This window comes from Euleptes europaea, chromosome 12 (genome assembly GCF_029931775.1).
Source record: "Euleptes europaea isolate rEulEur1 chromosome 12, rEulEur1.hap1, whole genome shotgun sequence".
Lineage (NCBI taxonomy): Eukaryota > Metazoa > Chordata > Lepidosauria > Squamata > Sphaerodactylidae > Euleptes > Euleptes europaea.
Genome location: NC_079323.1, coordinates 37,356,627 through 37,374,003, shown reverse-complemented (window position 1 = coordinate 37,374,003; position 17,377 = coordinate 37,356,627). Strand labels below are relative to the sequence as shown.

At 42.8% G+C, this 17,377-nt stretch overlaps 1 protein-coding gene across 1 annotated transcript in view; it reads left to right on the top strand.

The window, feature by feature from the left end:
- Window positions 1-17,377, top strand: part of MYH15 (myosin heavy chain 15) — a 307,159-nt gene that overhangs the window by 44,946 nt on the left and 244,836 nt on the right. The window contains exons 13-20 of the mRNA XM_056858547.1: window positions 411-529; window positions 994-1,143; window positions 2,681-2,851; window positions 3,760-3,939; window positions 7,811-7,943; window positions 11,846-11,913; window positions 14,793-14,880; window positions 15,334-15,451. Coding sequence (XP_056714525.1) covers window positions 411-529; window positions 994-1,143; window positions 2,681-2,851; window positions 3,760-3,939; window positions 7,811-7,943; window positions 11,846-11,913; window positions 14,793-14,880; window positions 15,334-15,451 — 1,027 coding nt within the window. The remainder of the gene's footprint in view (window positions 1-410; window positions 530-993; window positions 1,144-2,680; window positions 2,852-3,759; window positions 3,940-7,810; window positions 7,944-11,845; window positions 11,914-14,792; window positions 14,881-15,333; window positions 15,452-17,377) is intronic.

Below are 17,377 nucleotides of genomic sequence, written 5' to 3'. Positions count from 1 at the left end.
GAGCGCAAGCTGCAGGTGGGTAGGTGGGCTAGTTTGTGAGTGGCTGTCACAACAACCAAGGGGGTGGTATCTTCAATGTAAGTCTCACCCTCTTTTATGTGATGTCTTACACTGTTCTTTGTTGCATTCTTTCAAATTTTGTAATCCAGCCTTATTACATTGCTTATTGTATGTCTTACACTATTTTTAACTACATTATTTTTAAATTTTGTAATTCACCTTGGTTCTCAGTGAGAAAGGGGGCTATAAATAACGTAAATAAATAAATATGTTTTGGAAATGTTCCCATGTTTTGGTGTTTTTTTAAAAAAATGCTTGAATTGTCCGAGTCTAAGGAAACAGGAAACTGTGATCTAAATAAATGCATTCTCAATGAGTCAATCCCTCTACTTAAATTATTCTTCTACCAGGTGCTGATAAAGCTGCTTACCTGATAGGCGTTAACTCTGCTGATATGCTTAAGGGTTTGATGCACCCTAGGGTGAAAGTTGGAAATGAGTATGTCACCAAAGGTCAAAGCGTTGAACAGGTAAGGAGGTGTTTAAACTACTTAGGTCCGGCCTGATACTCATCCCTTGTACATTGATTTCTCCACTCTGTAGCTATTATTGTTATTAGTCATGTTTATTGCACTTCTTCAGTCCAATCCTAACTGCACTTCCTGGGAAATAAGGCCCATTGATTTGTAAGCCTTCGTTTCAGGTAAGTACATTTAAGATGAATGTATTTTAATGTACAAAGTGCATCAAGTTGACTTTAATTTGTTTATCCCCACAGCTTCAATATTGTGAAGTAAGACATTAACTGTGAAGTCCTAAGCAGAGTTACGACTAACTTCTCTTAGAATTGCACTATAATTGGACTTCTGTAAAAGGCTGAATTTAAGTCAATGTTGTGGTCTGGGTAATAGCGAATAGTGAATCCTTCTCAGAAAATTTTGTCAGCCACACTGAAGACTATATATCTAGTAATCACATTACATCTTTGCTGTAGGTTACCTATGCAGTTGGTGCTTTATCTAAGGCAGTTTATGATCGAATGTTCAAGTGGCTGGTTACCCGCATCAACAAGACCTTGGACACTAAGCTGCCAAGACAGTTCTTCATTGGTGTATTGGACATTGCTGGCTTTGAAATCTTTGATGTGAGTAATTGATACCAAAAATATCCATACAATCAATAAGATGGCTTTAGGTTTTAGGGCTTAGGTTTTTGTTCTTTGTTTTATAGTTGTACAGATGATAAAGTTTATGGAGTCAGTTATCCATGTTCTAAAGCTTTTCTGTGTGGAATATATCAGCAGTGCACGGCTTAAAGACCATTTGAAAGAGCATTGGGGGATATGTAACTGTACATTCCATAGCACTGCCCTGGCCTTTTGCCTTGCTCAGCACAGGAAAGTGTGTAAAAATGGACAGTCAGTGTGATGTAGTGGTTAGAGTTTCAGACTAGGATCTAGGAGACCCTGGCCACAGAAGCTTGCTTGGTGACCTTGAGCCAGTTGCATACTCTTAGCCTAACTTAACTCACAGGGTTGTTTTGAGGACAAACTGGAAGACAGGAGAACGATTAGGAATGAATAAAAAGGTGGTATCTGGGCATTAGGTCCATGAATATCAAAGAAGCTCATATTTTTTAGGGATAATCTTATGGACAGAACATAGATTCTTATTGCATTAGATCAGTGGTTCCCAAACCTTTCGGGCCACTGCCCCCTTGGTTCCATAGACTCAACCCCAGTGCCCCCTACCCTATCCAACAACACAGTTGAAGAGGCCCACCTCTAAGACCCCACTGCTGCCTCCTTGTCTCTTAGTGCCCCCCCTAGGTAATCCCACTGCCCCCCAGGGGGTGGTACTGGCCACTTTGGGAACCACTGCATTAGATTATTTGTAGGAAAATTACATGGCTAATCCCTTGTGATTATAACTTTTCTTTGTCTATATATGCTCAGGAAGACTTCCAGTTAAACAACGGGAAACTAATGTCAGAGTCAGCTCCCAACTGTGACTGCATGTCTAATTTGAATCTAGAGATCAAATTGTTTACTGCAAGGTTATCTAAGCGAAGCCATGACATTTTGCTGTTCGATAATAACAAAATAGCCAAAGTTGCCACGGCCATCTTCTGAAACCTCAGAACATCCCCCATATCAAAACATTATGCACTTAGAAATATTCTTAAAGTAGTCCTGCATTACCTTATTCATTTTTCAAAGGATGGCATGTGCCTACCTGTGCCTGACTTTAATGCATCAACCTCTGAAGGGCTGAAAAGATTCGCCTTATGAGAGGGAGAAAGATTTCACAGTAACAAACTCTTTAGCTCCCAGCGAGGGGAAAAAACTGGTTGCTTTCAAGTCATATTAAAATCAGTGGGACAGGTTAGTCAAGCTTATCCTAAGCCTAATTTGTTTCTTTGAATGGAACATAAGCATGACTGACTTTCTCTGGATCAAGACTTGGGAAAGGTGCTGCCAATAACCCTTCTTGGCATACATTAATAATTCAGTGGTATACAACTGTACCTGAACTACGAATTATACTGTCACATTCTCCATGTTAACCACCTTTGACTGACAGATATTCTTTATATATTTTGTGCTATTTATTTTGCACATTTGCTGCTGTTCTTGCTTTAATCCTATGCAAATTTATTTTTATGTCTTCACCCCCTCATAGTACAACAGCTTTGAGCAACTTTGCATCAATTTCACAAATGAAAAACTGCAACAGTTTTTCAATCACCACATGTTTGTCTTGGAGCAAGAAGAGTACAAAAAGGAAGGCATCGAATGGGAGTTCATTGACTTTGGCTTGGATTTGCAGGCCTGCATTGATCTCATTGAAAAGGTATGAAAAAATTGGCCAGGGCCTCTATTGACCTGTTTGATTTCTTCTTCAGTATCTACCACAATTAAACAAAGGCACTATTTTGGGGCACTGGTGACTGACAGATTCTTCCACTGAAGATACATTTTATTTAGGGTTGCCAATCTTCAGGTGGTGGCTGGAGATTTCCTGCTATTAAAACTGATCTCCAGCCGACAGAGATCAGTTCACCTGGAGAAAATGGCTGTTTTGGCAATTGGGCTCTATGGCATTGAAGTCCCTCCCCTCTCCAAATCCCGCCCTCCTCAGGCACCACCCCCAAAATCTCCAGATATTTCCCATCCTGGAGCTGGCAACCCTATTTTTATTCCTTTTGCAATATTGTTCCTGCCACATTCAGAACAGCCAAGGGCTGGTTTCTAATCCGATAGCCAGTTAAACCAGCCTCCTTGAACAGCTTTTCTGTTAGCTGTAATGGTTTCTGAGATCTGTCAAGCTGAATGCAGTCTGCCAGCATGTGTGGCTGCCCACCAGAGGCTTGGCACGCCTGCTCTACTTGCTTGCCTACCTTGGACTTCCAAAACAGGAAGGTTGTCTATGCATGGCTGTGCTCAGTTTAGTGGATAATAATTTTTACAAACTGGAGCTGTAGTAATGTTGGGCTAGTTCCTGATTGATTCATTAAGAAATTAAAAATAATCATTCCATTTAAACACTTTGAAAACCGAAGTATCAATATTATGTCAGCAATCTGTATAAAACACAGCATTTTCACACAGTGTCACCAAGTCTGGTGGCAGTCTGAAAAGTCATATGCTAATGGCTATGGCAAGAAATTCTCCAGAAAAAAGTGTATTCGTGCATGCCAATTCAAACAACGCCTTTGTCGAAAGCTATCCTCACGTTAGGTTTTCTGTGTTTCTGAACAGCCCATGGGCATCTTGTCTATCCTTGAAGAGGAATGCATGTTCCCAAAGGCTACAGACATGACGTTCAAAGCCAAGCTCTATGACAATCATCTTGGCAAATCACCCAACCTGCAGAAACCCAGGCCTGATAAGAAAAGGAAATATGAAGCTCACTTTGAGCTCCTGCATTATGCTGGCGTGGTAAGTATTTTGCAGATCTGGCCATTGTAAATTTTCCCAATCCCACAGTGTGCTGAGATGCAGGATTAGAACAGAGCAAAATTTATTTATTCTTTATTTGTGTATTTAAAAAATTTTATTGGTGGAGGGAGGGGTAGCAGAACAAAAGTCACTTAGTTACGTACACCAAAAGAAACGAACAATCGGATCCATTACCTTTGACAAGAATGTAGAGGGGGCCAACAAGGGAATTTCCAGAGGGAGAAAGTTCCATAATTCTAAGGCTGCAACCGAAAAGTACTGCTTTTAGTTGAGGCCAATCTTGCCTCTACAAATAAATAAATAAATGGACTGTGAAGGAGGCTGTTATAGAATATCTCAGTTGTTCAGGAAGTTAATATAAGAGGAAGCTGTTTCTCAGTTACTCAGACATCTAGACTGTTGAGGAGTTAAAATGAAACAGCTTGTATTTGGGTCACAAACAATTTGGAAGCCAGCTCAAAACAAGGTTGCCAACCTCCAGGTGGGGCCTGGAGTTCCCCAGGAAATAGGACTGATCTCCACACCACAGAGGTCAATTTTCCTGGAAAGAATGGCATCCTCAGAGGTCGGACTCTATGGTATCACATCCCTGCTGATCTCCTTCCTCTCTCTCAGCTTCTGCTAGTGAACATAAGAGTTGCTCTGCCAGTTCTTCTGGTCCAACATTCTTTTTCAAACAGTACATTACGAACAGAGTATAGATGCCAAGGCCCCACCCAGCATTGCCTTCTAGCACTAGGGTTGCCAACCTCCAGGTAGTATTAGGTAAGGGCGTGTTGATTAATTAATGTGGAAAAATCCTTGCGGAAAATATATATCTCAACACGCAGCCACTGCACAATTTCTTTTATATTTCAAAGCTTCTATTCTGTAGACTTACAATTTATAATTTATACTGCCAATAAATGAACACACCAAATATAATAATGTAACCACCAAACGTGTGTACAGTTGTTGTAATTGTCAACTAGTAAACGCCAAGGATTTGGAACAATGCTGATTTTCTTATCGGCTGCCGCAGTCTGCCGCGCCGCTTCCAAGGTTCACTCACTGCGCCGGTCCGATCAGCTGACCGTAGCAAACCAATCACGCAGCTTACTTCAGAGCTTCTGTGTTGCTGTTAACTCCTGCTTGTCCAGCAAACACTGATGAGATTTATATTGCTCACAGAGGACTATTTGTTCCTTCACCAGGCGCAGTTGCGCCGAATTGTAGGTGCAACGCGCCCCAACGTGACAAGATCCCGGGTTAGTAAATCTTGTTTCTCAGGTATAAAATATATCTGCTTCTTCAGACTTATATATCTTGCATCTACAACAACAATCATTATAATTAATATCCCTAAACATCCTTTAACACTATTACCCCATCACTCCCAAGGATTGCCTCAATATATTCTTACCTGACTGCAATTTCGCAGTTCCTAAGGGTCTTTTGCTAGGTCTGAAGAAGCAGATATAATTTTATACCCGCGAAACAAGATTTACTAACCTGGGATCTTGTCACGTTGGGGCGCGTTGCGCCTACAATTCGGCACAACTGTGCCTGGTGAAGGAACAAATAGTCCTCTGTGAGCAATATACATCTCATCAGTGTTTGCTGGACAAGCAGGAGTTAACAGCAACACAGAAGCTCTGGAGTAAGCTGCGTGATTGGTTTGCTACGGTCAGCTGATCGGACCAGCGTGGCAGACTGCGGCAGCCGATAAGAAAATCAGCATTGTTCCAAATCCTTGGCATTTACTGGTTGACAATTACAACAATTGTACACACGTTTGGTGGTTACATTCTTATATTTGGTGTGTTCATTTATTGGCGGTATAAATTATAAATTGTAAGTCTACAGAATAGAAGCTTTGAAATATAAAAGAAATTGTGCAGTGGCTGCGTGTTGAGAGATATATTTTCCGCAAGGATTTTTCCACAACCTCCAGGTAGTAGCTGGAGATCTCCTGCTATTACGACTGATCTCCAGCCGATAGAGATCAGTTCCCCTGGAGAAAATGGCCGCTTTGGCCATTGGACTCTATGGCATTGAAGTCCCTCCCCAAACCCCACCCTCCTCAGACTCCACCCCAAAAACCTCCCACCGGTGGCGAAGGTGGACCTGGCGGCAACCCTATCTAGCACTGGTATTCAGAGGCTTCTTTTTAGTCCTCATGGCAATTTGATGTTGATGGACCTCTCATCTGTGAATCTGTCTAATCTCCTTTTAAAGCCATCTATCTGAAGAGGCCATCCACTGGCACCGAATCCCACAATTTAACTACTTGTTGAGTGAATATGGTTTTTCCTTTTTCTGTCCTGAGTCTGTTGTCCATCAACTTTATTAGGTGCCCCCAAGATCTAATTTTAATGTAGAGGGAGAAAACACTTTCCTTATCCACTTTGTCTGCCTCCATGAACAGTTTTATATAGTGAACTTAACTAGCAAATTAGCACAAGCTGATCAAAGGAAATCTGAGCCACAGTGGCCACCTGAGAATCCAATAATATTTCTGGATCAAGGAACAACTCACATCTTGTCACTAGTTGGGATCCCACCCAAAACAATCATTTCTTCTACTAACTGGTCCATTGAGCCTCCACCATCAGCCATCAGTTTTTTCTGATCTAGACTGGGTTTAAGCATGCGTGAAATTCTGTGGAATAAATTATCTGAAGAAGTGAGCTGTGGCTCATGAAAGTTCATACCCTGCCAGAAATTTTGTTAGTCCTTAGGGTGCTTCTTGGTCTTTTCAACTGCTACAGACAGACTAACACCGCTACCCATCATGTGGAATGAATGGATCCACTGGTTTCAGTGTCAGAAGAATAATGTACTGGAGTTTTCATGCATTTTCACACATTTTCCTGGTTTGTATTTAAAGTTATGATAAGGAAACGATTCAAATAACCTGACTCTGTGTGACATAGATATTATAAAGTGAGAGGACTTGAAGAGCTGGAGAGATGTTTCTCAAAGACCTGGATTAGGGGACCTGGCTGCTTTCCAGGTTGGCCTGGCCCCTGGCCTCTGTGCACCGTACTGAGCGCCAGCTGTAGGGTTGCCAGGTGGGTGGTTGCATGTGATGATGTCACGTCAGGTTTTACTTCTGGAAATGCTGCATCACCGTGGCCTATTTAATATTCAGTGTGGGGGTTTAAGTGTTAAGTCGGCCACGGCAATGTGGCGCTTCCAGAAGTAAAACTGGAAGTGACATCATTGCATATGCACCCCCTCCTCTGCACACACCCATGGCCACCTTAGTCCTGCCCCCTAAAACCTCCTGCTGATCGGGAGCGGGGGCCTGGCAACCCAACTTTTAATTTAGGATTGTGGGTTTTAATTCAGATAATTTTATGTGTTGCTATTTTCATGTTGCCCTGACCTGGATGGCCCAGGCTAGCCTGATCTCATCAGATCTCAGAAGCTAAGCAGGGTCAGCCCTGGTTAGTATTTGGATGGGAGACCATCAAGGAATACCAGGGTTGCTGTGCAGAGGAAGGCACTGGCAAAACCACCTCTGTTAATCTCTTGCCATGAAAACCCCAAAAGGGGTTGCCATAAGTCGGCTGCGACTTGACGGAACTTTACACACACACACATTTTTATGTTGTTTTATCTGTTGGGAGCCACCCTGAGACTGGCTTCAGCCGAGAGAAGATGGGTTATTAAGACTAAAGATAAAATAAAAATAAAAAAAATGTGAAGGAAAATGACAGTGTATTTATTTCAGAACTGGTTGTAAAAGGAACTGAGTTAACACCTGGAGAGGCAGTCCTTCGTGTATGGTTGTAAAGTGAGGAACAGATTTCTAACAACCTCCATCTTCCTCATTTTCCTTATAGCATTTCTTCTATGTTATTAGGTTCCCTATAACATCGTTGGCTGGCTTGAGAAAAACAAGGACCCGCTCAATGAAACAGTGGTGGGCACTTTTCAGAAATCTTCCAATAAACTTCTGGCAAGTCTATTTGAAAATTATGTTAGTGCTGACAGCGGTAAGTGCAATGACCTTGTTATTTTACTTCCTAGGAAAGACAGGAAATAAATACAGCCAAATCAATATATCCAAAAAGTCTTGCAGCTTTCAATGTAATTTCTTTCATAACATGTCTGTGGGAAATAGAAATATTGTCATTTCCATTTACTCAAAACAGTTGGCACGCCGTCGCATCAGTGGATCACTCAGCCTGTTTGATGGCTCAGAGCAGAACATCAACCCTAGCCTCAGCCATGTGACGCTTCACACATTACGTTCTTACATTGTTACCAGCCAACTCCTTTGCACGGACATGCTTGAATGCAGCAAACGTGTTTGGGCTGTTTAAGCTTAGAAAAACGACGACTAAGGAGGAATATGACAGGCTCGTAAAATTATGCCTGATGAACGGAGAACTTTTTTCTCCCTCTCTGAAACCATTAGAACTTGGGAGTACTGACTGACGTTTGAGCAACTGATTCAGGGCCAACAGAAAATGAATATTTCTTCACACACTGCATGACACTTTTTTGGAATTCACATACGCAAGGTGTGATGAGGGCCGCTAGGCATTAAAGGGGAGTTGTACAAATTTATGGAGGATAGATCCATCACTGTACTATTAATAGCTTAATGAAACTTTGATGTTTAGAGACGCTGTACCCCTGAATACTTGTTGCTGGGGGGCAACAGCAGCAAGGAAAGGCTTTAGCCTCTGTGACCATGCTTGTATGCCTTCCCAGGGCTTCTCGTTTGCTGCCGTGGGAAACAGAATGCTACAGTACATGTGTCACTGATCTGATCTAGTAGGGCTCCTCTTATATTATTATAAAGTATGCATGCTAGGAAGCTGGGGTTGAATATAGTAACCTGATGAGTATACTTTTGATAGAAATGCCACTAATGTGATCCATACAGAAGGGTGCACCGGAATACCATGGAATGTCAGAGGCACAGACAATGAAAGAATGCAAATTCACTACATGACACACTATAGAATACATTTGCTACTACACTGGAGTCCTTGATGGAGTCCTTGGATGGAGGCACTTTCTTTTTCATTCTGTGATGCCTCCCTCACTCCTGCATGGATAAATGAGCAGAATGCTGAATTGTTTGCTTGAATCAGCCAACATGAACACAAACTGCAGTTTTGCATGCTACAAAGTGTATGAGATGGTTTGCTGGCAAGCAACTGGCACTTTTGGAAGCCAAAATATCTAAAAAAGAATAAAACTGAGAAGTATGAATTGGTTCCTAATGAGTGTGAGTAGTATTATGTCATTCATAGTATTCTGTCATAAAAACAGATTAGAGTGTTTTAAATGGAGGCACTGACAACGTATACTGCAATGGCGTCGAGAAAAACACAACTTTTATGTTGCCAATCTCAGCTGTATAATTACCAATTCTGTGTGTTTAATAAGAAAGCAAAGAGAGCTTCATTATATAGTAAATCTCTTGATTCTGAAAGTCAAGTGGGAAATCGCCGCAGAGATGTAATAGTTTTTAAATCATCATTTCTGTGTTTTTAGAACAGAGCAATTTGCAGGTTCTTGCAAAATGATGTTAAGTAAGTAGGACTGTGACTCATTACAGAGATTTAGCTGGTATACCCTACAGCCATGAGCATATTTATTAAGAACCTCATTGGAGTAGATGTAGTTGTCATGAATTATAAAAGGGAATCGAGAAGACATAGCCCAAGTGCCAGTGCCATAATGCAGACTGGGGAAGGAGCTGAGTCGAAATACCAAAACCTGCGACTGGCCAATCATGGAAGATAATTAAATATTGCCCAGATTTGCCTATGGGAATAGCCATCTGCCAAAGAATATTAATTCCTTGGAGATTCTTTTGAAGCTTTCATAATCAGCCAAAGGCCAGGGCCACCTTAACAGCATCACGTCAGAGCAGCGTAAAACACACGATGCAATTCGCTTCCCTTTTACTTGGAGTGTCAATGCCAGGGCACAAATTGTCTGGTCCAACCCTTTTACAGGACTTCAGAATGAAATTTTCACATTGTGCTGGTCTCCTTGTTGGCTCAGTTGTGGCAACCCACTTACAAAAATCATCATACTTCATTCTGATTCAAGTATCATAGAAGCACTGTTTTTTTTTTATTAAAATAGCAAGGTGGGAAGGCCAGTACATAAATATTCATATATTTATTGGGACTTTTTAGTTATAGTCATACTCCTTTTCTTCGCCCGTTTTCCAAACGTATTTGTTATTCTGTTTTGTGACTGACTTAAAATGTAATTTACTTGGATATAAGTCCCATTGATTTCAATTAGATTTACTTTCAAGTAGCGCTTCCATGTAGGAATCTACCTGTAGATTATGATGAACGATGGTCACACAAGTTTTAAAATTTGCTGCACATTCCTTCTGGCAACTCCTGCTAGGAGGCAATGGGAGACTGCAACTTGCCAGCATGCATACGCAGGAAAAAAATGCTTGCAAGTGTTATCGTCACACATGATAACATACAGACTGCATGCCTTTCATGTTGTAAATTCTTAAGATTGGAAGTGGCCTGAGAGCCAAACTACAGGTTACATTTTGTAACGAGTTTGGTGAGATTCTCCCAGACACAACTTGCTTCCCCTTTAGCCACACAGCAGCTGCAGGAAATGTCGTTTTAAAGATCCTCAGGGGCCCAATTAGGCTCAGAGCTGTGGTGTGAGAGCATGAGGGCCTCCGACCACCTATGTCGTTTTCTCAAGCTGAAATGGCCCCAGTAGTTATTATTTGCCCCGTTTTGGAGCCGCACATGCATGGAATACTGTATGTATCTCTGGCCCCGACTCATTACACCAATGTTGTTTGGCCTTTGCTGTGCTACACCAGCAAACCAGACACAGAAGGATCCCAACATTAGTGCAATGCCAAACACTGTGACAGAGCATTAGTTCCAGAATAAGCAGCAGGGCACCTGCAACCATAGAATCATAGAATGATAGAGTTGGAAGGGACCACCTGGGTCATCTAGTCCAACCCCATGCACAATGCAGGAAATTCACAACTACCTCCTCCCCACACACCCCAGTGACCCCTACTCCATGCCCAGAAGATGGGGAGGGAACCCACCCTCTAGGATTCCTGGCCAAACTTGTCTGGAGGAAAATTGCTTTGGTGACTCCCAAAGTGGCGATTGGCACTACCCTGGGCTTGCAAGAAAGGGCCATGAGAGCCAAACACTGATGCAAACCTTCTTGCCCTCCCTCTCATGATCTGGCTAAGTTTACATCAACTTACATTACGTTGCAGACAGTTGCTCCTTAGCCCCCTGGTTAGACATTGTGATACTCCACATGACTCCTCTGTGCATTCAGGCAATGTGCAGAGAGGGAGAGAGCAGGCATCAGTGCATGAAACTCCAGCCTCCGCATGATCCATGGTTCCTGAGCGCAGCATTTACATGTAGAGGAAGTCTCTGAATCTGGGTGCCATCCCCACGAAGCCACTTTTCCCAAACGTTCTTATAATGAAGGAGTATATAGGGAAGGAGTTTACCCCATATGTAGCTGCTGTGCTAGGAATGGGGAAGGGAATATGTAAAGCCACCAGCAAACCCATAACACAGTGTTTAATAGCTGAAAACCCCGGCCCCAAAGCTGGCCCACTGAACCTGGTTTTTGACATTAAATTTATGTTGCCCTGACCTGGATAGCCCTGGCTAACCTGATCTCATCAGATCTCAGAAGCTAAGCAGAGCTGGTCCTGGTTAGTATTTAGATGGGAGATCACCAAGGGAGTCCAGGGGTGTGGTGCAGAGCCATGGAATGGCTAATTACCACTGTTCACCTCATGCCTTGAAAACCTGATGGGGGTCTTCATAAATCAGCTGTCAGGGCTGGAAACAGATTTTAAACTTGGCTGCTCTGTTTTCTTCCTTTGTTTTTAAACCATAAGCTGATCACAGTGGAGAGAAGAAACGCAAGAAGGGTGCTTCTTTCCAAACAGTATCATCGATGCACAAGGTAATTTTCAAGTTCCTTTTAAAGTAATTTTTCTTTGTCATTTCACCACCAAGAAGCTGGTGTATTCAGAATGCGGAAACCAAAATGTTAGTAACTGACCTTATAAAACTGGAGTTTTCAGCTTCCTGACTCAATACTTTTTAAAATTATAGTTTATTGCTTTTAATTTTTTTATTTTATTTTGCCTGATTCGGCTAAATGTCTAAACAACGCTTAACTGCCCCAGTCCAACAACACTGATAAACTCACAGCACAGGGCTAGTGCCAGTCAAAAGTGTGTTGCACAAAGCAAAAAACCCCTTCCCATTTGCTTGCAGGATCCAAGCATTGCCCAAGTTTTGCTCCCTTAACTGTTAAGTTAGCATTGTCAGATTTGACAGCACCGATCACTTAGTGGTGGTGAATAGAACTTGAACCGAGTTTTACAGGCTCCATTTCAGTATTCAAATCTAAGGAGAAAACTAGGCAAGAAGCTGGGAGAGAGGAGGCCGGATCTTTCGAGTTGTTTTAAAGGCAGACTGCTCAGGGCCATAACTCAAAGCAGCGCCTTAGTACCAGGGAAGAGTAAAGGGTTTAACCCTTCCTCCCCAGTACAGCTTTACCTGTTTTAAATGTACACCACTACTCCACCTGCCTTGCTGCTGGAAGGGGAAAAGGGGGCAAACGAGGTACTTGTCTTTTTTCCCCTTCTGTGTCTAATATAGGGGTGCCACATTGGCAGCTCTGGCAGCAAGCCCCAGCCCTGGACTCCAGGCTCCAGCCGCTGCTTGATGGAGCAGTAGGAGCAAAATAAGGAGGAAACTGGTGTCACAAAACACTGTGATGTCACTTCAGGATTCGTAACTGGAAGTGCTGGCACAATGTCACATGATGCTCTAGGAATCCTCAAATTTCTGTGGTAAAAACCATAGGAGATTTGGGAAATTCCTAGAGTTTCACACAACACTGATTTCTGTATTTCCCTCCACACACACACACCAGTCCATCAGGGTTGCTAGGTCCCTCCTCACCACCGGCGGGAGGGTTTTGGGGTGGAGCCTGAGGAGGGCAGGGCTTGGGGAGGGGAGGGACTTCAATGCCATAGAGTCCAATTGCCAAAGCAGCCATTTTCTCCAGGTGAACTGATCTCTATCAGCTGGGGGTCAGTTGTAATAGAAGGAGATCGCCAGCTAGTACCTGGAGGTTGGCAACCCTACAGTCCACTCAAGGGCTGGTAAACCTAGTCTAATAATAATTCAGGATGTTAGTTTTGGACTTCAAACCAGTGTGTGGTAGAAAAACCCTTTTCTCATGTGCCATAACCCTAGGCTGAATCCGGGCCTTACATGGCTACTATTGCCTTTTTAAAAGTGGTGCGGTAAGGTTGCCAACTCCAGCTTGGGGAAATTTCTGAAGATTTGGAACGGGCAGGGTTTCAGGAGGGGAGAAGCCTGAGCAGTGATTTGATGCCATAGTCAGCCCTCCAATATAGCCATTTCATCCAGGGGTGTGGTCTGGGGATCCATCGTAATTTCAGGAGAACTCCAGGAGTTTGGTAACATTACTTGGGGGAGACAACTAGAGATCATCTTGACCAGTTAGGCCCTATGAAAACCATTGGGAAGAGCCAGTATATCACAGAGGGTACATAAGTACTATATTCATGGTGGCTGATTTTTCTTATGGCCATGGCTACTTCCCATTCATGGTCAACAGATCATCTGACTTGCTTGATGCAGAAGTTGCAGTTTTGGATAGTGTAGGCTGGATTGCATTAAAATGTTTTTGCAGTAATGGCCAAAAATGCAGTTTCTCTTTCTGGCAATCAATTGGATGACATGCTCACTACGTTAAGGGAGGCATAGCAGGGAAAGGAATGCATGCAAGCATCATAATATATGTAGCATTCAAGCCATCAGGATCACTGGGAAACTGCCTGCTTTTAAGGTTCTTTGCGTTACCACCAGCAGAGACAGTCTAAAAGACAGGAGGTTGCATCCAGGGCCAGGTAGTCACGGCTACTCAGTGGAACCACTGGATACCCTTTTTGTTGTTGTTTTCCACTATAACTCTTTCACTCAGTGAGAGAAGAGGGCATGGGAGCTGCTCTGTGAACATGAAAGCAGAGGATTGCCTCTGGGCAAAGATACACCCTGGAAAGAAAACTGCTTTCTTTAGTGCAGACTTCCTTCTCTGTTGTGAAAAGGAGGGAAAGAGCAGGAAAGCCAGGGGTGTGCTAGCAGGAGCATAGTACAAAGTTCGCTTTGTGTCAAACAGCTTTTCCCCTCTGTCCACCTTGGCCTATTCTGACTGTGAAGTGAAACATTGACTTCAGTGTAAATTCGCACCAGCAAGGAGTGGACAACAAAGGAGGCACAATAGCCCCAGTGTATGTGTGCTTGTTTCTTTGTATTTCTGTAACTCGGTTGCTACTCTCTGTCCCATATGGATGGATGGATTGTTTATCAGAAAGTCGGTGTTCCATTCCGTTAATAACTCTGTTTGATACACAAAGGAGCCCCGTGGCGCAGAGTGGTAAGCTGCAGCACTGCAGTCCAAGCTCTGCTCACGACCTGAGTTTGATCCTGACGGAAGTCGGTTTCAGGTAGCCGGCTCAAGGTTGACTCGGCCTTCCATCCTTCCGAGGTCGGTCAAATGAGGACCCAGCTTGTTGCTGGGGTAAAGGGAAGATGACTGGGGAAGGCACTGGCAAACCACCCCGTAAACAAAGTCTGTCTAGTAAACGTCGGGATATGACATCACTCCATGGGTCAGGAATGACCCGGTGCTTGCACAGGGGATTACCTTTACCTTTTTTTTACTTGATACACAGTATCAAGTGACACTTCCACTCAAAAGTGTTGCCTTGACATAATTTCATTCCCTTTTCCTCTTTATAGGAAAATCTCAACAAACTAATGACCAATTTAAGATCCACGTCTCCTCATTTTGTGCGTTGCATTATTCCCAATGAAACAAAAACTCCAGGTAAAGAAATCCAGCATAATTTTATTTGATCTTCCAGTGTGGTGTAGTGGTTAAGAGTGGTGGTTTGGAGTGGTGGGCTCTGATCTGGAGAACCGGGTTTGATTCCCCATTCCTCCACATGAGTGGCGGAGGCTAATCTGGTGAATTGGATTTGTTTCCCCACTCCTCCGCACAAAGCCAGCTAAGTGGCCTTTGGCAAGTCACACTCTCTCAGCCTCACCTACCTCACAGGGTGTCTGTTGTGGGGAGGGGAAGGTGATTGTAAGCCGGTTTGATTCTCCCTTAAGTGGCAGAGAAAGTTGGCATATAAAAACTAACTCTTCTTCTTCTTCTTCTTCTTCTGACAATTCAGCTTCTTATATCACATATATAAATTAATGGTGGAGTATGAAAAGGCTGCCTTCAGTTTCTTCAGTCTAGTCTTTCATTTTTCTTTTGATTTTTTTCCCCCAGGTGCAATGGATCCTTACCTTGTCCTTCATCAGCTTCGCTGTAATGGAGTCTTGGAAGGAATTCGCATTTGCCGCAAGGGTTTTCCAAACAGGGTTATCTATGCTGACTTTAAACAAAGGTAAGGTGAACTTAACAGTCTAGCCAAACTGCTGGTTTACAGAGTCTTTGTTCTCACCTCAGTAAAAATCCTTTTTTTATCCATTCCTTTTGAATCATCTTTGAATAAAAATGCCATGACTTGAAAGAATAAGTTCTTCTACTCTGAACAATCAGAGCTGAATCAAAATGGTGGTTAGGCTGGGAGTACAGCAAATTCAAAAACAATGTTCAGGAAGCAATATTGAAATAACGTTTAGTAGCAAATTATACTTAACTTTAATTGTACCTCTTCCTTAACAAGTCAAGTGATTCCTAAAAGTTTACATGTTATACAAGTCTGCTTTCTAAAATATTGTAACAGGTGCCCCACTTCTTCAGACGGTGAGATTCCAGGGGAAACACTTTACGTGGGTTGGGTCCCTTTGGGAAAAAGAGCACCAGAGGTTTATGGCATTTTTGCAGTATTTGCTTTATGTACACGGTGGAGGCAAAGAGGCATGCCTACAGGACAGCAGATCCACTAACCCACATCCCTCAATAGAAGAAGAGGTTTTTATACCCCACTTTTCTCTACCATTAGTCTCAAAGCAACTTACAATCACCTTCCCTCCCCCTCCCCCACAACAGACACCTTGTGAGGTAGGTGGGGCTGAGAGTTTGGCGAGAACTGTGACTAGCCCAAGGCCACCCAGCAGGTTTCATGCGGAGGAGTGGGGAAACAAACCCAGTTCTCCAAATTAGAGTCCACCGCTCTTAACCACTATGCCACGCTGGAGCTTGAGATCCCATTTCAGCCAACTCTCAGAAGTGTCCGTCTGCTTCTCTTCTGTATTTTCCAAAATTTCAACTGTAGTTTCTCCATACGCCAACACACACCTGCCCCTTCCATTCAGCTCAGTAGGGTATCACCCAAGCCCTGCTGGGAACGTGGATGGAGCCATTTCCTAACAATTAAGGACTCCTGAGGAAACATCTACAATTATTGAGAAATGCTAATGTTCTTTTGTCATAGACACAGCCCCTTCCCAAGGTATGCCACTTTAGACCAGGCACATAGGATAGACCCATCTACAGTAACCAGATTTTAAATTCATATCATGATGGCTTGGAGCTTATTGGAATATCCTGGGAGTGAAGTGAGGATCTGCACTGGAAGGAGGGAATCAGAAGTAATCACCCTTCTCTTTTCTGCTGACAGAAGAGCCTTCTGAAAATATAGCTGGGATCTGAAGACTGAGAATTTGAGTTAAGAATTTCCCCTAAAAACTAATTTTGAGTCAGGTTAAATCCCCCCCCTTAAAAATGATTAAAGAACATCCCAAATCATTATTAAAATGTGGCAGTATGTATAACAAAGTCTGCCTGGTGGCAGCAATTTAACAAGAAGACGGGTGAGGGATATTTTCATAATGGGTCACCATTGTAAGCCCAGATCACACTGATAGGCAGTTAGACCGTCCAATTAAAGCTCAATTTGTTCTGGGGATCAACACCATAACCTACTACTAGATCAGCCCTGTAGCTAGTGAAGGATGGCTATTAAAAAGTATGTCACCGAGCATGTACAGAGCACATTCTCTTAGCATTCTGTAACACCCATCTCCCATTTAGTATGAAAACTTCCAGGCAAGATTATGCCTTGGTTCTTTTTTGTTTTTTGTTTTGTTTTATTTAAATAACTACTTGGACTATTTTAATCCTGAAGGAAGGGTTGAAGGGCCAGAATTTCTGCTGTTATTGATGGCCATGATGAAGATGTATCTGGAAAGTGCCAGATTGCTCAGTCTGAATTCAAGAAGTTGCATTTTAAAATATGCTTTGTTATGAAAACTGCCATGCAGGCAGTTATTTAAAACCTTTTGCATTTAACTTTAAAGAACTGTGTGGTTTGGCCAATTAGCTGAGTCTGTTTGGGGCTGGGCATTTGGCAGCTCATGTCTGTCTC